The sequence below is a fragment of the Herpailurus yagouaroundi genome, unplaced genomic scaffold (assembly GCF_014898765.1).
Source record: "Herpailurus yagouaroundi ecotype Mexico unplaced genomic scaffold, PumYag 166, whole genome shotgun sequence".
NCBI classification, from domain to species: domain Eukaryota; kingdom Metazoa; phylum Chordata; class Mammalia; order Carnivora; family Felidae; genus Herpailurus; species Herpailurus yagouaroundi.
Window position 1 is genome coordinate 20,367,462 of NW_024412407.1, and position 26,311 is coordinate 20,393,772.

The 26,311-nt window shown below is 35.9% G+C and overlaps 1 protein-coding gene across 24 annotated transcripts in view; it reads right to left on the reverse strand.

The window, feature by feature from the left end:
- CCDC91 (coiled-coil domain containing 91) overlaps positions 1–26,311 on the reverse strand; it is a 364,937-nt gene that overhangs the window by 212,322 nt on the left and 126,304 nt on the right. For 22 of the 24 annotated variants that reach the window (XM_040488536.1, XM_040488535.1, XM_040488534.1 and 19 more), the window contains 3 exons: positions 22,801–22,961; positions 21,664–21,867; positions 20,594–20,698 (listed from right to left, as the gene is read on the reverse strand). In XM_040488536.1, the coding sequence (XP_040344470.1) occupies positions 20,594–20,698; positions 21,664–21,867; positions 22,801–22,961 (470 nt within the window). Of the gene's footprint in view, positions 1–20,593; positions 20,699–21,663; positions 21,868–22,800; positions 22,962–23,814; positions 23,904–26,311 lie in introns of all 24 variants that reach the window. The other 2 variants (XM_040488557.1, XM_040488556.1) reach the window with 1 other exon arrangement.

The following is a 26,311-nucleotide window of genomic DNA, read 5'->3' on the forward strand; positions in this document are numbered from 1 at the left end:
CAAGACATTAACAAAACTTCTATCAAAATCCCAAGGGTTTTCTTTTTAAATTTAACTTGTTTAATGATTTTAAGGTTTAATTGGGAGATTAAAAGATTAGTCAAGAAATGAAAGTATAGGGGCGCCTGGGTGGCGCAGTCGGTTAAGCGTCCGACTTCAGCCAGGTCACGATCTCGCGGTCCGTGAGTTCGAGCCCCGCATCGGGCTCTGGGCTGATGGCTCAGAGCCTGGAGCCTGTTTCCGATTCTGTGTCTCCCTCTCTCTCTGCCCCTCCCCCGTTCATGCTCTGTCTCTCTCTGTCCCAAAAATAAATAAACGTTGAAAAAAACAAAAAAAAATTTAAAAAAAAAAAAAAAGAAATGAAAGTATAGTCCTATTAAATCTAGATGTTCGATAAAACAATAGTAATTACAACAAGGTATCTAGTACTACTATGGGAACAGACACATACCAACAGAAATGAAAATAAAGTCTAGAATATATCTAAGCATATATGGAAATATAGTACATGTCAAGCAAAGGTACTTGATTCCAAATAAGGAAGGGAAAGAGGCATTATTTGATAAATATTGTTTGGGCAACAAGCTAGGCACTTGGGGAAAATCATAATTGGACCCTACCTCATCTTATCAATAGACAGTCGAGATGGATCAGAAGTTAAATGTAAAATGAAATTGTAAAAATACTGAAATAAAACAAGGGTAAATATTTTCTAACCCAAAATCCATACAAAATAGACTACGCTACTTCTTAAATTTGCTATAAAATATACCATCAACATCAAAAATAAATAGATCAAAAACAGTCTTCATAATATATTGCAAAGTGTAAACAGTAAATAACCCGTATATATAAAGGTTCCTATATATCATTAAAAATAAGATAAATAGAATTTTTTATTTTTATTAAAGTTTATTTATTTATTTTTGAGAGAGAGAGAGACAGTGCCAGTGGGGGAAGGGTAGAGAGAGAATCCCAAGCAGGCTCCAGGCTGCCAACACAGAGCCTGATGCGGGGCTCAAACCTATGAAGCTGTGAGATCATGACCTGAGCTGAAACCAAGAGCTGGATGCTTAACCAACTGAGCCACCCAGGTGCCTCATTAGAACTTTTTTTAATGGACAGAAGAGAGATAGCAGAAATTCAGGGATGAAATGAAAATGATTAATAGCCGTACCAAAAAAAAAAATCACATATACTAATAAAATAAAAATTAAAAGAGCAAAAGATACATTTTACTTGTCTAATTGACAAATATTATAAATACTGATAAAATCTAGTATAGGTAAGGATGTGCTAAAACCGTCACTCTCATTTATCTCTTTGTGAAAGCAAATTTGTAAAAAAGCGTAGTGAACAAATTGATAGTCTTAAAGTTGTTATCTGTAAGGTATGAAATTATAGGCAATTTTTACAACATGACAGTTTTCTAAAATACTTGAATTTTTCACTCACTATGCTGTTAGAAAAATTATGTGTTTTAAGAAAAAGAGCAAGAGAAAGTTTGTAAGACAGAAGAAATAATAAAGAAGAGACCATATATTTAGATACACACTTACTGAAAACACTTACTGAAAAAAAGAAATACACACTTACTGAAAAAAAGAAAAAGAAAAAGAAACTGTCTAGGAAGCAGATTACTTGGGAAAAAGAAACTACAACAAAATAAAAGAGACTTCAAAAAACCAAGTGGGGAACAGCTTTGAAATGATGGAAGGAAAAAGTCTAATGAAACTGAAAGCAAAAGAGGGGTCAAAGATTTCAAAAATGTGTGAGGTCCTTGGTAAATTCTTAAAGCAGAAGCAGGATTGGAGCTGTTGCCACATCCATAAATTCCTATGCAGTAAAGAGCAGGCTAGTGTTTGCCATGAAGGCTGCCTTTTTCAGACTGCAGGTTTCGTGCCGCTCTGTGAATTCAGACACCGCTGTAACTTGTGAAACCCCCTGGCAGTCAGTCGGTAATTTTAGAAGCAGATGGAGTAAGTAGTATATTTGCCTCTACTTTTCATTATTAAAATGCTCTCTACTCTGTACCCACAGCTGAAACCAAATCTACTGTTTTCTTATAAGATGTTATTTAATAGGATACAAGGATCATACATGTATTAGCTTGAAAGAAAATACACATTGCGCCTAATACTTTTATCACAAAAACTTCCTTCAAAAACCATAAGTTTCTTTAGAAACCTAATAAACTAAGACATATTTGACTTTTATCTTTTTAAAACTGAATCCAAATAAATCTTAGCATAGAGAAGGATGACAACAGTGTTAAATGGATGATGAAATAATACATTATAGCTTTAAAAATAGAACACCTGCACTCTGTGTCTTAGTCTGCTCGGGCCACCATGACAAAATAACAGACTGGTGTCCTAAATAACAGAAATTTACTTTTTCACAGTTCTGGAGGCTAGAAATCCAAAATCAAGGTGCCAGGATGGTCAGTTTCTGGTGAGAGCTCTCTTTCTGGCTTACAGAAATCTGTCCTTTAGCTGGGTCCACACAGGACACAGGGAAGAGAGTGTCCAGCCTCTCTGGTGTCTTGTCTTCTAAGAACACTAACCCACTCATGAGAACCTCACCCTCATGAACTCACTGAAGCCCAATTATCTCCCAAAGGCTCCACCTATAAGTGCCATCACATGAGGGGTTAGGGCTTCAACGTACGAATCTGGGAGGGGGAGAGGAGAGGCGAAGACTGAATCTATAGCACTCCATAAGCCACACGTTTCAGTCAACCAATCAATCAACCAACATGTATTTTTTATGTGTCAGGCACTATTCTTGGAGCTGATAATGTAATGATTAAATATGAGGAAAATATCTCCCTCCAGGAACTTACATTCTGGGAGAAAGGAGGAACAGTCAAAAAATAAACACATAAACAGTATTCTGCTAACTACTTTGAGGAAAGTAAACCAGGAGTGAGAAAGGGGGGAAAGGAGGAACTACTTCAGCTAGAGAAGTCAGAAGAAAGCTATCTCAGGAAGTGGCCTGTCAGCTGAGAGGTGAAGTATGAAGATGAAGTAGTAATGAACAAGCTAAACCAATCATAAAATGCTCGGAAAGCATTTATTGTATACAATCATCTTTCCAAAGTTGTAGATTTAAGCCACTATGTCTGTATTGTGAAAAGGTTTTAGACAGTAAATTCCTTGTGCATTCCCATCAAAATTACAGTATCTCCCCTCCTTCTGACAGAATATATAAAAGTACACACGCTTCTCAACAAGTAAAGAAGAAGGGACAGTAGAGCTATACAAAGCAACTCTTATCTATTAACACATAGCAAATATCCCTAAAGTCACCTCTTTCCACATTTAATGTTCCTGCCTGAGAAAAGTCCTAAACAAATAATCCATTGAACAAATAATAGAAAACACAGACCTTGGAAGCCACCTAAGCTACTCAAAAATTTCTCAGATTTTGAAGCTTTGGGCGTGTCTTCTCCTTCAACATTCATTTCTGGTCTACTATGAGTCTGGGTAGCCTTTACTTCTTTATACTCAATTGTCTGGTTGAGAGACAAAGGCTCCATGACTTACCTATCAAATAAAATACATAGATTTTAGATAAATTTGCTTCAAACCAGTTTTTCAATTTACTGTTGAGGCCTGTGGCTTTGTTCTAGAATGGTTGAGGTCAGAGTTTCACCTCAGATAAGTAAGGAAATACAGTAAATATATCCCTTGAGATTGTAAACTAGAGTATTCAAAAATAAAAGGTTTGCCTCACCACTGAATGAGAATGAGGCTTACCCACATTGTAAGTCCATGTTTTCCTATTTTTTGGCAATACCATTGTACACACACACACACACACACACACACACACACAATCACTAAGCACTTCTCAAAAACATTAGTGGATACAAAAAAATCTGTGTGCAATCTAAGAATACTGTTTGGATGATTTACAATCTAGTAAAGAAGATAAAACATGCCCCAAAGTGATAAATATGCTTACAAACATCCTAATAACATATGGAATGATGATAAATAAATACTAGAATTATATTTTATCTAATTATATGCTAAGGAGACAATTTTAAAAGCTTTTTAAATTTTTAACATAAATTAAAGACAGGGGCACCCGGGTGGCTCAGTCAGTTAAGCACCCGACTTTGGCTCAGATCATGATCTCGCGGTTCATGAGTTCGACCCCCAATTCTGGTTCTGTGCTGACAGCTCAGAGCCTGAAGCCTACTTCAGATTCTGTGTCTCCCTCTCTCTGTTCCCCCCCATTCTCTCTCTCTCTCTCTCTCAAAAATAAAGATTAAAATTAAAAATAATAATAATAATAAAATAAAGACAAAATTCAATGTCACAGAATAAGTATCATCATGACAATTCTACAGCATTTCTAAAATGTGTCCATATAATTCCGTGCATCAGCACAGATCTCAAGTCGACATGTACTAACAACTTTTAAAGGAATTATAGCTATGAAATTAGCATCTAGGCTTGAATCACTCACAATTAAAAAAGACTAAAAATTTTAAAACCAAGTGAGTATACAGCGGTAATACATGCTTGCTGAAGACATTTTATGCAGAATCATATTGAGAAGTTAGATAGGACTTAAATTTGAGATAGACTCTCAATCCATTTCTTGGTATTAATATTTTTTTTCTGTTGGAAATCTCTTTAATGAGGCTAATTCATTTAAATTGAGGAGCTATTTTCAAATTTAAAAACAGGAGAAAACACTTCATTTCATTACTGAAATAGTTGAAGTTTAGTTTAAACTGAAACAGTTTACTTGTTTCATTGTTTTTAAATATTTTATATTTCTAACTAAACTACTTACAAATGCTAAATATGAAAAGTATTTGGAACACAAATTTTATGTACTGCATCAAATCAAAGATGTATATTTTATCATACTTTAAGATCTCCAAAATTAGGATGTATGGAAATACACACTTAATGTTGTCTTTTCTGTCCCCTCAAAATCTATTATTGGGTTGCCTGGGTGGCTCAGTCAGTTAAGCATGTGACTCTTGGTTTCTGCTCAGGTCATGATCTCACGGTTCATGGTTCAAGCCCCGCATTGGGCTCACTGACAGTGAGGAACCCGCTTGGGATTCATTCATTCTCTCTCCCTCTTTCTCTCTCTCCCTCTTTCTCTCTCTCCCTCCTTCCCTCGCTCCCTCCCTCTCTCTCAATAAACTTAAAAAAAAATCTATTAATAAATTGATGGTGTGTCTTAAAAAAAATCTATGCCAGCATAGATTTGAGGAAATACTGCAAACAAGTTAAATTTCTATTCTTGTGTGAGGGAGTGAAAACATTCCCGCAATGGCCAATTAGCCTGTAAAATGGAAGATGGTATTCTCCCAATGACTTCAAAAGTTTTGGTAAATAAAAGAACAATTTGACTTCTGAACTATTAGAACAGGAATGAGAAAAATCACATACTGCCTTCAAATATGAATAAGCATGAAATTTCAAAAAACTACAGTTTTCAAAAATCCCCCCAAATCTTGGCATTTTGGGGGACTAGAAGTTCAATTTTCACATTAATTTCATACTACTACTGTAACAAATAATCCAATTTTAAAGTATACATTTTTTTACATTGGTTGGAAAAGTACTAAAGAAATTGTTTTTATTTCTTTTTAAAACTGTCTATTTTGATCATAAAATTGGGGGGAGCTTCTTAAAATGTTCATAATTTTGTCCCATTGTTTAAACTGTACCAAACAAGCTAACGTTTTTATAAACAAGAGATTAAGCTTTTTTCATTTTGAAAAAAACATACAATTTTTATTTTCTAAAAATGATCCTCATTAAAAAGTTGCTAACCACCTAAGTTAGGGAAAGACTGCTAACTGCTAAATTAGAGACTAAAGATAGTGAATGAGGAGAAATAGTATAAAACAAAGTTTATTCTTAAGATAATTAATACTTTTCTGGAGGTGGGAGAGAATGACTTAAAGTCCTTATTAAGTATATCAATTATGATGTTGTAGTCTGTATCTACAGAGGCGGATAAAAAGGTACAAATACAAGTTACATGCGTAGAAAAACAAAGAATCAAATAAGTAGTAGCTCCATAGATACTCAAAAATACCCTCTTCATGAAATTAATTGTTTTTAATGTTTACTTACTTATTTTGAGACAGACAGAGAGTGTGAGCAGGGGAGGGGCAAGGAGAAAGGGAGAGAGAATCCCAAGCAGGCTCCAAGCTGCCAGCGCAGAGCCTCACGTGGGGCTTGAACTCACGAACTGTGAGATCATGACCTGAGCCAAAAATCAAGAATCCCACGCCTAACAGACTGGGGCCACCCAGGCACCCCTCAAATTAATTTTTGAAGTTATTATCTTTACTTAAAAAATGGAATGAAGCATGAGCAATTAAATGACTCTGAGGAAAATATAACTGACCTTCTATAAAATTGAAAACAAAAGCAAAGCATAAAGCAGCAGCAGCATAAATGTATCCCAAGCATTTTTTTTTTTTATTCTCTAGACATTGTCTTCATTTCAACAATTCTCACAGGCACCTACAAGAGTCAAATAATAGTATACAAAAATAAAACATGGTATTTTCCCTCAAATTTTATCAAGTGTGATTGGGTCCTCCAACTCCCTGCAAACTACTGCTAATGCCTTAAGAGGTAAGCATCCTCAGTAATCACATGTATGTAACCCTTCCTATCACAGACAATTCCCTTCAAAAATAAACAACAGTGAGTGGATAGTGGATACATGGCAGTAGTGGTGGTACAGTTTTCAGATCTCTCAAAAGTCCCTCACAAAAACACAGGGCACCTATAGAAGTAGAATCAAAAACTCATATGCAATAGCTTTCACAAAAATACATGTCACAGGGTTCTATGGCTGTCAAAATACGAGCAAGTAAAGATAAACTGTGAATAGTCCCAAGCCCTTCATGGAAACAGATTTTGTGCAAGAAAGACGAAAGCAACAGGCTATCAGACAGACATGGGAACTCCAAAAGAGCTAACAGATATTAACCAGAGAGGTCAGCAGGCCAATATAAGGAGAGCAGCTGAAACCGTAGGACCTATATATTCCAATAGGGAGTAAGTATAAGTAGTCCTCAGTAAGTTATCAATGGCCTAGCAGACCCGGGGTCTAATAAACACTAAATAATTTCAGGAGAAAGCCCCAGACTGAGGAGAAATAGCTGAGAATAGAATCTAAACTGACCAGGCCAGGGACAATAAAGAGAGAAGAAAAAGAGAGTTTCAAGATAAAAGTAGAAGGGAACAGTCAGCAGCGCCTGAGTGGCTCAGTTGGTTAAGCGTCCGACTTCGACTCAGGTCATGATCTCATGGTTTGGGAGTCTGAGCCCAGCGTCGGGCTCTGTGCTGACAGCTCGGAGCCTGGAGCCTGCTTTGGATTCTGTGTCTCCTCTCTGTGCCCCTCCCCCATTTGTGCTCTGTCTCTCTCTATCAAAAATAAATAAATGTAAAAAAAATTTTTTTTTTAAAAGGGAACAGTCAGAAAAATCTATAAATGTGGCAACAACTTTTTAATCTGTTAAAATTGTTAAAATCTGTTAAAAGCTAAACAGAGAACTACATAATCATGAGGGCATAAAACTATCTTCAACCACTCTTCTCTTTTAAAAGTTCAAGAAAACTAACGTCGTATAAAAACAAATAACAGAAAAGTATTAAAGTCAAACCCCATAGAACATTATATATATAAAAGAAGGAACCAAATGACAGCCTTACAGAAAACAGAAGCACGGCAAAAATATAAATTAAAAAAAGAAATTTAAAACTCCACACTTATATTTCAAAATGAACTAAAAGATATTAAGTGATAAACTAAGGAACAACATAAATCATAATACAGAAAGACTCAAATGATAGGAGAAATTTCAGGAAAGATTTATAATAGAATGAATCATTTCAGAAATCATGACTAAACTAAAAAGAACATAAGACCAAATAAGCTAAATTGAAAATGCCTTAAGAGAAATAAAATACAAGGGGAAACATGTTTTAGGTCAAAAAGAAATGAAGAAAGCAATGAAAAAGACTCAACACTAAAAGCTAACAGAAGACAAACACTATCCAACACATACAAGATAAGGGTCACCAGAGGGGAAAAAACATAAGAAATAAAACAAGGATTAAATTTATAATTTAATAAAAACTCCCTGAAATTTTAAAAAAGGAACTGAAACTATGTATATTACAAGGATACATTGTGAATCTAGGGAAATCAACCCAGACTGACTAATACTAGGCATATTCTAATAAAATTATTTGACTTTAAACAAAACAAATTAGAAATTTGTTTTTCTAAAGAAAATTAATAATCAAAAAAATAGATTGAAATTAAGACTTTGACAGCAATGCTTCATAATAGAAAAAATGGAATAATATATTCAGATAACTGTAAAAAGGAAAGTGAGTAAGAAATCTCTTAATGAGCCACTATGGAAGGGCCTGCAAGAAAAACTTTTTTAAATTTTTAATATTTATTTTGACGGGGATTGGGGAGAGGAGGAGAGAGAGAGAGAGACAGAGAGACTGAGACCCAAGCGGGCTCTACACTGTCAGAGCAGAGCCTGAGGCAGGGCTCAATCTCAGGGACAGTGAGATCAGGACCTGAATCGAAATCAAGAGTCAGAATCTTAGCCAACTGAGCCACCCAAATGCCCCCCTCCAAGAAATACTCTTAAATATGGAGGAAATTTTTTAAAACAAATAACTAAAGTACATTTCTCAATCATCTAAAACAGTAAGGGTATTTATGCATTCATTCATTCATTTGTTCATTCATAGCTGGCTTCTGTATGCATTAGGAAAGATTCTAGAAGGATAAAGGAACCAACAGTGGTTCCCTACTGAGAAGAGGAAATAAGTGGATTGTTCAGGGGATGAGGAGTGAGCTCTTCAGTACAGGTATACCTTTTGTACTGCATGTGCTTTTGCTGTTTGAACCACCTGAACACACATCATTTAACTGGTGAGAGAGTTTTGGAGCACTTTCTAAAGCTTTTCCTAGAGATTCTAATGTGAGCCATGACTGAGGACTATGGCTTCAAAATTTAAAGGAAGTCAAATCAGTGATAAAATCAAGAAATCAGTGAAAACTACTACGTAAAGCAATATTTTTAAATTTATTACTTTGATCCAAAATCGTATTTTTAAGAAATGTATAACTGACACATTAAATAAAATATCTTCAAAATTATGCTTTTTTATAGGTGTAATTCTACCAGCTTGTCTTGAATAAATTTTAAAAATATATAAACCTGTTGCTTCAATGCTTATTTTTTTAATACAGTTTGACAAAAAAGTCTTCCCAATTTACACGGGATTTGACGATTCATTTTGGAATAAGAAAGAAAATTCTTAGATGCATCTGCTATAATGACTCCCCCTTTATAGAGATTTTTTACTTTTTTTTTTTAGGTTTTCATCTTTAAAAAAAAATTTTTTTTCAACTTTTTTTATTTATTTTTGGGACAGAGAGAGACAGAGCATGAACGGGGGAGGGTCAGAGAGAGGGAGACACAGAATCGGAAGCAGGCTCCAGGCTCCGAGCCATCAGCCCAGAGCCTGACGCGGGGCTCGAACTCATAGACCGCGAGATCGTGACCTGGCTGAAGTCGGACGCTTAACCGACTGCGCCACCAGGCGCCCCCATCTTTAAAAAAAATATTTAATGTATGTTTATTTTTGAGAGAGAGAGAGAGAGAGAGAGAGAGAGAGCATGCAAGCAAGGGAGGGGCAGAGAGAGAGGAAGACACAGAATCTGAAGCAGGTTCCAGGCTCCCAGCCATCAGCACAGAGCCCGATGCAGGGCTCGAACCCATGAACCTTGAGACCATGACCTGATCTGAAGTCTAAGGCTTAACTGACTGAGCCACCCAGGGTGCCCCTCCCTTTATAAAGATTTTAAAGGGGATGAGTTTCCTAACAACTGAAATGTATTCATTTCCTAATATCTCACCCAATCTAAAATACAGTATTAAAACTGGGGTGCCTGGGTGGCTTAGTTGGTTAAGCGTCCAACTTCAGCTCAGGTCATAATCGCGCAGTTCACAGGTTCAAGCCCCACACCAGGCTCTGAGCTGACAGCTCTGAGCCTGGAACCTACTTTGGATTTTGTGTCTCCTTCTGTCTTTGCCCCATCCCTGCTCACACTCTGTCTCTGTCTCTGTCTCTCTCTCTCTCTCAAAATTAAAAATATTTTTTCAATACAGTATTAAATGAAATGCACATGAGACCAACCAAAACATAAAATCTTTATTTTCCTTTCATTTTTTCCCTCTTCTTTAGAATGCTGTTAATCATCCTTAAAGATCGATGAATGAATAGGATGTCTTCAAGAGAAGCTTAATCTGTATTTCCTTCAGCATACTCTACATCTTGGCAGGACTGCAGCTACATTTTGGGTTACCTGGGCAGAATTGGGTAATTCCTCGCATATTGGCTCCCCAAGCTACATGCTCAGAGGTATTAAGCCACTGCTCAAATCTACCCTCAGCCAAGTGCCATAAAGCACAATTATCAAAATAGCTTCTGGCTAAGGGTCCAACCATCCAACATCTGACTAGTATTCACTTTTAAAAAGTATACAAAAACATTAAGAATAATATCTATTCATATTAATTAGTATAACCTGTGATATCAGCAACAGAATATAGGTAGAAACCTGAAGCAGTATAAATTCCATTCGTGAAATCAGCTTAAACACTATATAAAATGAAAACTGTATTTTCACATAATTGTTTTTGTTTTGTTTTCTTTTAATTAATTCCCAAACAGAATAATCAACATACTATAACCAGGAGGCATTTCAATAGGAAATGGCACTTGGAAGAATAGGCCCAGCCTCTAAAAAGTTTATCCAGAAAATGCCCAAAGCTAGCCATAGCTAACATTTCTGACAACTATCAGAGATGACAGTTTAATAACCAGCTGTGTCTGTTAATTCATTTTTTTTTAAGGTGGCAGCATTATGAGATGTTGTGATCTGCTAAGATGCCCAATTTCTTCAGTGCTCCTCACACCTGCAGACTAACTTGCTATGGGAGTCAGAAAAAGAAGACAAAAGAAATTGGCATCCAAGTTGTACTAAGAGGAGTTCTCTATTCAAGTTTCGTGAAAAGTCCTCTAAATAGCTCCCTTTGACAAACGCAGCATGACTCACTTGTCTTCCTCGGGTGAGGCGGTGAGGCTACACACCCTGGACAGAACAGGAAAGGAGAGGTAGTGCACGCCCCCATTGTACTGCACAGTTCACAGTATTCATTATTTCCTTCTGTAATGGGCACATTCACACCCCTCCACCTATCCTGGTAATTAGACCATATCACAAAAAACAACACTGCTAGAATTCTCTGTAATAGCTAATGTTTAAAAAAAAAAAAGTTCGTTCAAGGTTTTTCAAACACTACATTTATTAATTACTCTTTATCTGGTAGACTAAAATCTTAAAGGCACACCCAACAATGGTCTAATTACAGGCAGATTTACTTACAAAACTGAAAATTTGAGCCCTATATTGAGATCACATGAAAATACCTGACTTGTTTATGGTGATGAATAGGTAGGAATTTTCTTTTATGTTTATTTTTCTGAATTGTCCACATTTTCCACAATAAACATACTATTCTTATAAAAACATAAGCATACCAACAATTTTAAAGAGAAAGGATTTTCAGCTAATTTGATCCAGTCTTGTTAGTACTATCTCTTTGTATTCTGAAATGTTTGGTCCTATTTAAGATACCATACAGAAATAGGCACCAATATATTAACTCTGTCATCACAGATAACAGAAAATTTTTTCTATTTCATTAAGTTCTACATTTATAAGATCTATATGTTATATATGTCTTAATATACAAAATATATGGATTGCCATATGCTACAGAGAATATATTGACTTTCAGATAGCGGAAGGATGCCTGCCACGCCATAATTCAAGCATGAAATTTAATACATATTCCCTATTTAAAAACTCACTTTTGCTGGAGCACCTGGGTGGCTCAGTCAGTTAAGCATTCGACTGTTGGTTTCAGTTCAGGTCATGATCTCACCATTCGTGATTTCAAGCCCTGCATTGGACTCCATGTTGACAATGTGAGGGCTGCTTGGGATTTTCTCTTTCTCTCTCTCTCTCTCTATGTCCCTTCCTTGCTTGTGCGCTCTCTCTTAAAATGAACAAACTTTAAAAAAAACGTTAAAAACTCTTGCTAATGAATGGACTAACCAAGAAGTTAAAGAGGAAGTTAAAAAGTTCATGGAAACCAATGAAAATGATCACCATAACCCATAACCTCTGGGATGCAGCAAAGGCGGTCATAAGAGGAAAGTATATAGTAATCTAGGCCTTCCTGAAGAAGGAAGAAAAGATCTCAGATACACAACCTAACCTTACGCCTTAAGGAACTGGAAAAAGAACAGCAAATAAAACCCAAAACCAACAGAACACAGGAAATAACAAAGATCAGAGCAGAAATTAATGCTTCTGAAACCAAAAAAAAAAAAAAAAAAAAAACAGTAGAACAGATCAATGAAAACAGAAGCTGGTTCTTTGAAAGAATTAACAAAATTGATAAACCACTAGCCAGTTTGATCAAAAGAAAAAGGAAAGGACCCAAATACATAAAATAAAGAATGAAAAAGAAGAGATCACAACCAAAACGGCAGAAATAAAAACAATAATAAGAGAATATTATAAGCAATTAACACCAATAAAATGGGCAATCTGGAAGAAATGGACAAATTCCTAGAAACATATACACTACCAAAACTGAAACAGGAAGAAATAGAAAATGTGAACACACCCATAACCAGTAAAGAAATCGAATTAGTAATCAAAAACCTCCCAAAAAAGAAGAGTCCAGGGCCAGATGGCTTTTCAGGGGAATTCTACCAAACATTTAAGGAAGAGTTAACACCTACTGTCTTGAAGGTGTTCCAAAAACTAGAAATGGAAGGAAAACTTCCAAACTTTTTATATGAAGCCAGCATACCTTGATTCCAAAACCAGACAGAGACCCCACTAAAAAAGGAGAACTATACACCAATTTCCCTGATGAACATGGATGCAAAAATCCTCAACAAGATATTAGCCAACTGGCTCCAACAATACATTAAAAAAATTATTCACCACAACCAAGTGGAATTTATACTTGGGATGCAGGGCTGGTTCAATATCCTCAAAACAATTAACGTGATTCATCACATCAATAAAAGAAAGGACAAGAACCATATGATCCTCTCAATAGATGCAGACAAAGCATTTGACAAAATACAGCATCCTTTCTTGATAAAAACCCTCAAGAAAGTAGGGATAGAAGGACCATACCTCGAGTTCATAAAAGCCATATATGAACGACCCAACGCTAATATCATCCTCAATGGGGAATAACTGTCCCCTCAAGATCAGGGACACAACAGGGATATCCACTCTTGCCACTGTTATTCAACATAGTATTGGAAGTCTTAGCCTTTGCAATCAGACAATACAAAGAAATAAAATGCATCCAAATCAGCCAGGAGGAGGTCAAACTTTCACTCTTCACAAATGACATGATCCTCTATATGGAAAACCCAAAAGATTCCACCAAAAAACTACTAGAATTGATTCATGAATTCAAAAAAGTTTCAGGATATAAAATCAATGCACAGAAATCGGTTGCACTCCCATACACCAACAATGAAACGACAGAAAGAGAAATCAAGGAATCTATCCCATTTACAGTTGCACCAAAAACCATAAAATACCTAGAAATAAAACTAACGAAAGAGGTGAAAAATCTATACACTGAAAACTATAGAAAGCTTATGAAAGAAATTGAAGTAAACATAAAAAATTGGAAAAAGATTCCAACCTCCTGAATAGGAAGAACAAATATTGTTAAAATGTCACTACTACCCAAAGCAATCTACATATTCCATGCAATCCCTATCAAAATAACACCAGCATTCTTCACAGAGCTAGAACAAATAATCCTAATGTTTGTATGGAACCAGAAAAGACCCCGAAGGGCCAAAGCAATCTTGAAAAAGAAAACCAAAGCAGGAGGCATCACAATCCCAGACTTCAAGCTCTGCTACAAAGCTATAATCATCAAGACAGCATGGTACTGGCACAAGAACAGACACTCAGATCAATGGAACAGAATAGAGAACCTAGAAATGGACCCACAAACCTATGGCCAACTAATCTTTGACAAAGCAGGAAAGAATATCCAATGGAATAAAGACAGTCTCTTCAGCAAGCGGTGCTGGCAAAACCAGACAGTGACATGCAGAAGAATGAACCTGGACCACTTTCTCAAAGATAAACTCAAAATGGATGAAAGACCTCAATGTAAGACAAGAAGCCATCAAAATTCTCAAGGAGAAAGCAGGCAAAAACCTCTTTGATCTTGCCCGCAGCAACTTCTTACTCAACACGTCTCTGGAGGCAAGGGAAACAAAAGCAAAAATGAACTACTGGGACCTGATCAAAATAAAAAGCTTCTGCACAGCAAAGGAAACAATCAGCAAAAGTGAAAGGCAACTGACAGAATGGGAGAAGATATTTGCAAATGACATATTAGATACAGGGTTAGTATCCAAAATGTATAAAGAACTTATCCAACTCAACACTCAAAAAACAAATAATCCAGTGAAGAAATGGGGAAAAGACATGAATAGACACTTCTCCAAAGAAGACATCCAGATGGCCAACCGACACATGAAAAAATGCTCAACATCAATCATTATCAGGGAAATACAAATCAAAACCACAATGAGATATACCTCACATCTGTCAGAATGGCTAACATTAACAACTCAGGCAACAACAGGTGTTGGCGAGGATGCAGAGAAAGAGGATCTCTTTTGCATTGTTAGTAGGAATGCAAGCTGGTGCAGCCACTCTGGAAAACAGTATGGACATTCCTCAAAAAACTAAAAATAGAACTACCCTACGACCCAGCAATTGCACTACTAGGCATTTATCCACGGGATACAGGTGTGCTGTTCCAAAGGGACACATGCACCCCCATGTTTATAGCAGCACTATCAATAATAGCCAAAGTATGGAAAGAGCCCAAATGTCCATCGATGGATGAATGGATAAAGAAGATGTGGTATATATATACAATGGAGCATTACTCAACAATCAAAAAGAATGAAATCTTGCCATTTGCAACTACATGGATGGAACTGGAGGGTATTATGCTAAGTGAAATTAGAGAAAGACAAAAATCATATGACTTCACTCATATGAGGACTTTAGGAGACAAACCAGATGAATGTAACAAAAATAAATTAAAAACTGTGAAGGGGACAAAACATAAGAGACCCTTAAATATGGAGAACAAACAGAGGGTTACTGGAGGGGTTGTGGGAGGGGGGTTGGCCTAAATGGGTAAGGGGCATTAAGGAATCTACTCCTGAAATCATTGTTGCACTATATGCTAACTAATTTGGATGTAAATTTTAAAAAATAAAAAATAAAATTTAAAAATAACACTCTTACTAGTATTTCATATATATATATTTAACATACAATGGTCTCTTTTGATACAAATTTAATTATATCTCCTCCTATTCCTAAAAATTTATTAGACTGAACTAGCTTCCTATCAGTTGGAAAAAAAGGCTATATCCCCAGAAAGGAGGTCAGATAGTAAATACTAATAAATTCTTGATGAACCTTGTCTTTACAATACAATTGAAATATTTTTATCAAAAATACATTTCCAGAAAGTCTAACACATACAACTATACTTACACAAACTTCCTAAGTATAAGGCAAATATAGAGACTTTTTCCCAGTTTCCCAGTTTGACTTATCCATATATGTTTTTTTACTTTAGAGAGAGAGAAAGAGAGAGAGCAGAAGAGAGGGGCAGAGGGAGAGAGAAAGAATCCTAAATAGGCTCCCCACTCAGCAGGGAGCCTGACCCAGGGCTCAACCCCACAACCCTAGGATTGTGACCTGAGCTGAAATCAAGAGTTGGATGTTCAACTGACTGAGCCACCCAGGCACCCCGAGTTATCCATATTTTTATTTGCCCTTCCTCTATTTACAATGACTCACTGATTATGTAAACTATTTCTTAAAAAAATGTACTAAAAATATCTGCTTTAATGTATTTTAAGACTGAAATTAATTTCCTACGATAGCTACAACAAAGAATATTTAAATTCAGAATGTTCTTTTCTATACCAATTATAAAGACTTTTTAAATTATTTTTAAGTAATCTTTAGACCCAATATGGGAATCGAACTCACAACCCAAGACCAAGAATCCCATGCTCTACTGACATAGCCAGCCAGGTGCCTCTTCTATTCCACTTACAAAGAGAAAATAATGCATTTCTCCCTATTTTTCTCAATAAGTACAGCTAAAACACCTAGACATTATATTTAAAACAAATGTAGGATGATTCTAGATGATGGTAAGAAGAGAGATCTAGGGTCCTGGGGACAAAAAGGAATGATGCAGCAATAAGTTCTGGGAGTTTTCCTTCAGCCTCATACATCCCAAATTGGGTATTGGAATGGTCAGCAACCAGGAAATACCAATGGGCACAAACACAAACCCCCAGAAAAGCGATACCTCTCTAGCCAAAGGACCACAATTAGGGCAACCCCGCAGAACAAAAAGCTTTTAGATAGTAAAAGCTTGATGGCAGCGGAACCCCACGGAAAAAAACAAAATAGGACGACAGTCCATCTCTGTGAGCAAAGGCCAAAGTGCTAAGTAAGCCCAGACTTCCACCTTAAGGAGCTACAGGGAGGTTTCCATCCCATCCCCCACCCCCTGAGGTGACAACAGAGAAGACCAAATTTACTTAGAGGAATTTTAAGGACTTGAATCCCCACCCAGACACAAGGAGGCTCTCTCCCCTTTTCTGTGTCAGAAAAAGCTGAGTGAGGAACCAGAACTTTTACAACCATTCAGAGGTAACGAGACCTCCCTGCTCCATGGTATCAGTACAAGCACATGGAGAGGAGTAACAAGGTATCTCTCTTCCTGCCAAGCAGGGTGGTATCAGCCAAGCCTATGGGGGGCCTGAAATGCCACTGTTTCCCAGGAGTAGGGAGGTACCGCTCCTACCCAGGAGGTTAAAGGCAGTTAAGTAGGAAACCTGGAATCTCATCCTATACCTGATATTAACAAAGTGGCGTCTACCTTTCCCCAAATGGTCAGTGTCAGGAGACCAATTAAAATGCATGATTTAATCAAGATCCGAGGTGTCATACAAAATGCCCAAAATGCATAAGATATAATTAAAAACCACTCATCACACCATGAATCAGGAAAACCTCAATTTGAATAAGAAAACACCGTGAACAGACAGCAATAAGCTGATACCAATGTTAAAATTATCTGACAAGGGTTTTAAAGCAACCATTACAAAAATGCTTAAACAAGTAATTATGAATATGACTGAAACGTAAGGAAAAAAGAAAGTTTCAGCAAAGAAGTAGAAGATATAAAGAACCAAATCAGTATTTTATAACTGAAAAATACTAAACTAAATAAACAGCAAAAACTGACTCAAAACCAAAATGAAAGGGTCAGAAAAAAAATTAGTATACTGCAAGATAAAACAATAAAAATTATTCAACCTGAACAAAAGCAGACTGAAAAAAAAATGTAGAGAACAACATGGAGCCATAGGCCTACAACAACCAAAAGCTTTGCTAAATAGCATGCTTGTCTTTTAGTTCAATTTGGCTATGAGACCACCTAATACATTTTTTTGTCACTTACCTAGCCAAGGTGATAAAATACTCCATAAGTCAATTTACCCTTTTATTCACATGGTATAAAACGGAAAGAGACCCTTCTTGGTGCGGAACCAAAATTATCTGAAAAAAGTTTTCTTTGGAAGTACTGCTTCCTATAAAAGACAGATCTTTTTAAATTGAATGTGAGTTTTCAAGACTCAAGTTGTTACTCTTATCACTGTTAATGGTGAGAGCAAAATGACAACCATGAAAATACCACTTGGAATTTATACTGGTCTTTACGGTGAAAAGGTCAAAGTATCTGTAGGTCTTCGATCGTATCTCAGGTGTGTTACTGTTCTCGTAGATAGACTGAAAAACTTAAACTGAATTTGCAAAGGTATATGTCTCACTAAAGGGCCCAGAATGTCATTCAGTATAGGCAGAAAAAAACACAACGTTCTTTTAGTATTCAGTACTACATTTTTCAATAAACACTAGAGTTCCAAGTATGGGGCTGGTAAGTGTGGCTGTGCACAACATAATTAGCCCTTGGGGAGCAGGCGGCATTATATTAGTGAATTCGTTCATTCATTCATTCATTCATTCAAGAATATTAAGTGAGCTCACACTATATGCCAGGTATTGCTCTACGTACTGGGAAGGAAAGTTCCTAATCTCATAGATTACATTCTGATGGGAGAAAACAAAAAATAACCAAATGAAAACAAAGTATCAGGTGAATAAATGCTAAGAGGAAGAGGAAAAAAGCAAAGAAAGGTAACTAGGAAATGCTAAGCATTTACAGATGGTCTTATTTTCTATTGCATGGTCAAGGAAAACATCCACAAGAAAGTAGCATTTGAGCAGGTATTTGAAGGAAGCTAGGGTTCAGTGAGAATGTTAAAAGCATAATTTTCAAACAGTTAAAATGTGAATTGTATAAATATAAATTGAACATATGCCAAGAACTTATTCTCCTCATTTATTAATAAATGAATAATTTATGTTAAGATTGAGGGAATCAGATGTTAAGACTGGTTCAAAGAGCATTTGAAGGTATGTGTGTATATATATTTATCACATATATATCTCATATATATTCCATGTTTTCTATATATAGTCTACATTTCTATATTTTCTATATTTCTATCTATATGTTCCATATATATTTCTTATATAGAGAGAGACAGAGAAAATTTAAATAATGGTGTGTTAGACTAAGAATGGTAGATTGGAGACAAAAACTCACCAATGTCCTACAGGGCAATAAAGAGTATTTTTGAAGTTATCTTTTCTAACAGATATTACTTACGTCTCTTCTGGAAAAAAAATTAACATGGAATGTCAACATATCTGAGACTTCCAATCAATAGTAAACAGTGAGTCAAATAAAGTACATTCTCTAATATAATCCTAAATCTATTAAACAATATCCCTGTAAGGCAGTGAAGGAACACAGCTCACCCTTTCCCTTATTTTCAAGTTTTGCTTTTTTTCTTTCTTTTAACAGATCTATGCAGACAGAAGAGCATTCCAGTCAGAGAGACTGTGAATGAATCACAAACCATTTCCCTCCGCTCACCACTCCAACAGCCAAGGAATGCCCTCTCCGACACAGACTCACACATTCACCTGGACCTTATTAAGAACTTTGGTGTAAGTAAATAGCTGGAAAAATTGGAGAAGCCAGAAGATTTATACTGGAAGGAGACTGAGAATTGAGGTTGGGACATGAATTGATTTACATTTTTAAAAACATTACCTGCTGAAATAAAAACTCATTAAGGAGAAGAGCAAGGGTACAGGCTAGAAGACCACTTAGGAGACCATTAAAATGATCTAGGCAAATAAACATCTAAATATATAGTTTGTCAAGAGTAAAAAGTGCTATGGAGATAAACAAAACAGAATGGGAAGGTTGATAGGGATGTCAGTATTATCTGGAAAGGTCTTCTCTGATAAATAGTATTTGCACAGAGATCTGAATGATACAAGAAAGAAAACCATGCAGAGAATTGAGAGAAGAGTGTTCCAGACATAGGGATAAGCCACAATGATTGAGGAGAAAGAGGCAGGGAAAAGATGGGGAGGGAGGTATAAAAGAGAATGCATTGCCTTGCAAACCATTTTAAGGACTTACTTGGCTTTTAATTTGGGTGAGATGAGAAGCCATGAAGGTTTCAGAGCAGAGAAAACACATGATCAGCTTTAAGTATTAAAAGATCACATTGGCTGCAATGGGAAGAATGGTCTGTAAGTGGGCAATAACAGAAGGAAAAAGTTTAGTCAGAAGAGCCTTTAGTATTCCAAGGGAGAGACAAGGATGACTTAGAATAGTGACCTAATGACAAACAGTCAAAACCTGGACATTTTGAAGGTAGAACTAATAAGTTTTGATAAAGGAACAGACATGGTTAGTAAATGTATCAGCCTTAGCAACTGCAAATACAGAGCTATCAATTATTGAGATGGGAAAGTGTAGAAGAAACAAGTTTATTAAGAAAATTTGGGGGGAAGAAGAGGAGACATTGATTACAATTTATGAAAAAGGTTAAATATCTCAGTTTGGAATTTACAGGATTCCAAATTCTTTCAATGTAATCACAGTAAGAAAAATCAGAATATCAGTTTCTTCTTTTTTCAGAAAATCAATTTCTAAGTTTCATCCATCAGAAACCATATCTTACACTAAACTGAGTCTCAACTAGCACTCAGGGCTTCTCACAGATTCATACTTTTCAAAATGGCATTTATCATCAATTTCATCCATTGTTGGTTAATTATTTTACATATTTAAGCAAGCATCTGACCCTTCATAAAGTATTTATTGAACACTTTTGAAATTACACTACATACTTCAGCAAAAGACGCACATATTAAATTTTAAATTCACCGGGTTTACCTGAAGTTCTTTGTATCTATCTTGAAAAGAAATGGCCTCTTGCTCTTTTTCTTTAAGGAAATCTTTTTCTAAGACACTATGCTTTTCCATCAATGATTCCACATCCTAAAGAAAAATCCAAGCATAAATGTTATAATATTTTATAATGGCATACAATATATTCAGTGTTCTCAATGAACACAGCATAAAACATTTGGTAAGGAAAGAACTCACACGAGTGTGGTTTAAAGTTCAACAATATTACAGGTTATATGCCCCCCTATCATTTCCAGACCAATATTAACATTAACATAACACCAAAATTATTTACACTAATAAATGAATAATAGCATCTAAACTAACTGTAATCAGCACAAACTATCTCTACATATACTTTCTATAAATTTGCAAAAGTCTTTTTATAGATATATTTGTAGGAAAAAGAAATGAGAATGTAAATAAATAATTCACTAAAATAGCTATGTATCTAAGTACTCTAGGCAAATATCCCATGATATGTAACTTCCCATAGGGACAAGTCAATGTTACACATCTTCTAATCATATAAGAAATACAACACTACCTGTTTTCAAAGTAAATAAAAATAAATCAGAAGAAAAACATTAGAGGAACAAAATCTAGTAGAGATGTTCATATCTTTAAAAGTACATATCTAAGATTAGCAATTGCTTATCAAAGTCTTTTCTAAGTGATACACTCATAAAACTAACTTAAATCTACAGCCAAGGGAAGACAGCATCTTCTTCCCCTCATTAATTCTTATTTTTTTTTATTATTTTTTAAAATTATTTTAGAGAGGGGAGGAGAGAGAGAGAGAGAGAGAGAGAGAGAGAGAGAGAGAGAGAGAGAGAGAATCTTAAGCAGGCTCCACATTCAGCACAGAGCCCAATGAGGGGTTCGATCCAGAACCCTGAGATCATGACCAAAACTAAAATCAAGAGTTGTACACTCAACTAAGTGAGCCACCCAGGAGCGCCAACTCATGAGTTCTTAATCAGACATTGGGACTATATCAAGTTTCAAGTCTTATACGATTCAAACATTTATTTTTTACGCAAATGTAAATATACCTTTTTAATCCTCTGTTTTTCTTCTTCAGAAACTTTGAGTTTAATCTCCAGACTTGAAATTTTCTGCTGAAGCTGTATGTTTGATACATTGGCTCCAAGATCCTCAGAATCATCCACCAGAGCAATTGTTCCATTACTTTTCTCATCATTTAAACCCAATGGAAAAAGTGAGATATCCAGATGAGTGTGTGTTGATTGCTGAATCTAAACCACATTAAAAAAAAAAAAATACACAAGAGGGAAAGTTTACACTGTACCAATAATGAAAACATCCAAAGGGCACCAGAAACCACATTTGGAAATTAAGTTGTAGCAAAGGTTCTGAAATTATTTCACCCTTTAAGTAAATCAACAGAAGACCTCAAACTTACAACAACCTGATCTTTGTAGTTAAGAAATAAACTGTCTCTAAACTTTAGAGTCTAAAGCATTTATTATTTTGCAAGCAAAGCACTAAAAATTTAAAACGTTTTCTTATGCTTGAAGGCATACAATTAACTATAAACACATCTGACACTCACCAGTCCTTAAATTTATACACACATCCAGAATTTGTATATATTTTAAATTGTAAGTCAGAATTTGAAATTTATCAATAACTGCTACTTGATCATCACTCTCTAGTAAAGATAACAGGTGACTCAAGGTTGTGTACTTCACTTTTGAAATCTGGACTAACTGTAACGTCTAAAACAATGCCTGGATCAATAAATATGTGAATGAATAAACCCCATGACTACTGTCTTTTTGGTTTCTACTCTAAAATTGAAATGAACATTCTAATATCTAAAAACACAGGGTTAGCTTCCCTGAACAGAGAAATATTTTTTTGTAATTATTGTTTTCTTCTGAAGTCCAAGATTTGAAATGCAAAGCTAAGCCAATTTTAACAAATGATATACTCAAAACTGTATTTTGGTAACTATAGCTACTTAAATACTTTGCAATTATGCCACAAAACATATTATTCAGTTTTTGGAATTCTAGATATTAGCCTCCAAGTCAAAATATCTACAAAAATATTTCTTTCAGAAAAATAAGTAAATAAAAAAAAAATCAGAAAGGCCTCATTTAAACCAGCAAGCAAGCAATTTTTTAAGCGTGCAAACTTCTTGTATAAAATACACTTGTCTTTACCTGTGCTTTAGGAACAGTTTGACTGACAATGCTGTCATCTGCGTGTGTATTCTCTGGTGATGAAATGATGGGTTCCGAAGACAGGCAGCCAACTGAAGGAGAAGAGTGGTCATGGTCCAGTATAATCTCAGGAGAAGCTGGAGAAAGATGGACTCCAGATACTAGAGAATAAATACATAAAGGATTGTCAAAGAGAAAGGAAAGAATAGGTTGAGAGGAAGAAAGAGAATAGAGGGAAGGAAAGGAGAAAGGATAAGGGAAGTAAAAGCAATGAGACTAAAAATGAAGATTCCAGGACTATTCCTCAGGGACCATTCTCTGAAACCTAAAACTAGTATTTCTAAATTTAACATGACATTTCCATGTGAGACCTAGGCAATAAAACAATGTAATAGTGTCTTAGTGTTTACATAATAATACACTACCATAAGCAGTGCATTTCTGACTGAAAGTACTCAAATATATCACCCATCTACATTCAGTTAAGAAAAAGCACTAGTGTGCGTACTAGTCACAGGCATTGGGCACTGAGAAGGTAACAGCGAGCAAGACAGATGCATTCATGCAGGCAATGGCCCTATGACCCAGTTGGCAAGTCAAATCAATTAAATATTTATTACAATAAACTGACCTAAAAGGAGGAATCATTACTTTAAAATAGCTGATCCAGCTGCCTCTGTGTTAACTTCTAATAGGCAAAAGAATTTTCATATTAAAATCTATTTGAATTGCTTCTATAAAAAAGTAATGTTGAAATTAGTTTGACAACAAAACATTACTAGATTGTGATTAGGTTCAAATACAAAGGTCATGAAAGGAAAGCTACCTGCCAAGATGAAATAAGACAAAAATACTGATAAGGATAAAATACAAAAATTATATTACTTTATTTTCAAATGTCCTTCTAAAAATTCAAAAGTATTTGCATTATGTGTTTTCAAGTTTAAGAAGAGTAACTAAATGAATTTTAGCAGCAATCCATGTATACATTTTGACTTTCTAAATTATAAAGACCTTTATTCCACATTGGCATCAGTGGCAACGTCAGTGAAGTTCTACCATAAATTCTGGAAGGCAGCTCACAATGGAAATTGCATTTTTCTCTGAGGAAAGACATTTATAAGGTCATTAGGTATTTAAAAACTAAAGAATATATCAATTTCTGACTGGTACCCTATAGGATCATTCAATTATCTTATCTATGCTATTACTGTGTCATAATGCTGAATTTTTAAGATACTGTATAAGGGATTCTACCTGTCCCACACACATTTCACTATTTTAACTAAAATACAGAAAACCAGATTTTCAATTCATGCTTGTACTTGATACACCTTTTTCAGAAATTCTTTTTTCTAATCTTCACTATTCGGTATGCTAACAGATTTCCCTAAAATGTCAAAATAGTTTAGCTTCTAATTCTGAATTATAATTTGTAACAAAAAATATTACTAATGAGTTTTTAAAGGCATGAAAATAAGTACTATAGTACACTGAGAGGGAATACAGCCTTGTGATTAACAGCATAAACTCTAGAATCATATTGCCATAGCAGGTATAGAACAACTAGCAACTTTAACTTCCTCAGTTTTCTTGTCTGTAAAACTGACAAAGAGGTTGTGATAAGGCTTAAATTGACTAAAGTATGTAAAACACTTAGCACTGTGCGGGTATTATTTTCATTACTACTTCAAAGATCATTAAAATTTGTCAGACAATTACATTTATTTCTGGGCATAAAGGGTATATGTGACTATGATCCTGGATTCAAGAAACTTTTTTTTTTTTTTTAAGGGGAGACTTAAGGAATTTGTCTTTTTTTTTTTTTTTTTTAGTTTATTTTGAGAAAGACAGAGAAAGCACCAGTTGGGCAGTGGGGAGGCACAGAGAGAGAGACAGACAGACAGACAGACTGAATCCCAAATAGGCTCCATGCTGCCAGCGCAAAGCCCAACACAGGGCTCCAACTCACGAAACTGTGGGATCATGACCTGGCCCGAAACGAAGAGTTGGACTCTTAATTGACAGAGCCACCCAGGAGCCCCCTGGGTTCAAGAAACTCTCAAAATATCTGGCACAAAAACAGACACATAGACCAATGGAATAGAATAGAAACCCCAGAACTAGACCCACAAACGTATGGCCAACTCATCTTTGACAAAGCAGGAAAGAACATCCAATGGAAAAAAGACAGTCTCTTTAACAAATGGTGCTGGGAGAACTGGACAGCAACATGCAGAAGGTTGAAACTAGACCACTTTCTCACACCATTCACAAAAATAAACTCAAAATGGATAAAGGACCTGAATGTGAGACAGGAAACCATCAAAACCTTAGAGGAGAAAGCAGGAAAAGACCTCTCTGACCTCAGCCGTAGCAATCTCTTACTCGACACATCCCCAAAGGCAAGGGAATTAAAAGCAAAAGTGAATTACTGGGACCTTATGAAGATAAAAAGCTTCTGCACAGCAAAGGAAACAACCAACAAAACTAAAAGGTAACCAACGGAATGGGAAAAGATATTTGCAAATGACATATCGGACAAAGGGCTAGTATCCAAAATCTATAAAGAGCTCACCAAACTCCACACCCGAAAAGCAAATAACCCAGTGAAGAAATGGGCAGAAAACATGAATAGACACTTCTCTAAAGAAGACATCCGGATGGCCAACAGGCACATGAAAAGATGTTCAGCGTCGCTCCTTATCAGGGAAATACAAATCAAAACCACACTCAGGTATCACCTCACGCCGGTCAGAGTGGCCAAAATGAACAAATCAGGAGACTCTAGATGCTGGAGAGGATGTGGAGAAACGGGAACCCTCCTGCACTGTTGGTGGGAATGCAAATTGGTGCAGCCGCTCTGGAAAGCAGTGTGGAGGTTCCTCAGAAAATTAAAAATAGACCTACCCTATGACCCAGCAATAGCACTGCTAGGAATTTATCCAAGGGACACAGGAGTACTGATGCATAGGGGCACTTGTACCCCAATGTTCATAGCAGCACTCTCAACAATAGCCAAATTATGGAAAGAGCCTAAATGTCCATCAACTGATGAATGGATAAAGAAATTGTGGTTTATATACACAATGGAATACTACGTGGCAATGAGAAAAAATGAAATATGGCCTTTTGTAGCAACGTGGATGGAACTGGAGAGTGTGATGCTAAGTGAAATAAGCCATACAGAGAAAGACAGATACCATATGGTTTCACTCTTATGTGGATCCTGAGAAACTTAACAGGAACCCATGGGGGAGGGGAAGGAAAAAAAAAAAAAAAGAGGTTAGAGTGGGAGAGAGCCAAAGCATAAGAGACTGTTGAGAACTGAGAGCAAACTGAGGGTTGATGGGGGGTGGGAGGGAGGGGAGGGTGGGTGATGGGTATTGAGGAGGGCACCTTTTGGGATGAGCACTGGGTGTTGTATGGAAACCAATTTGACAATAAATTTCATATATAAAAATAAAGAAAGAAAGAAAGAAAGAAAGAAAGAAAGAAAGAAAGAAAGAAA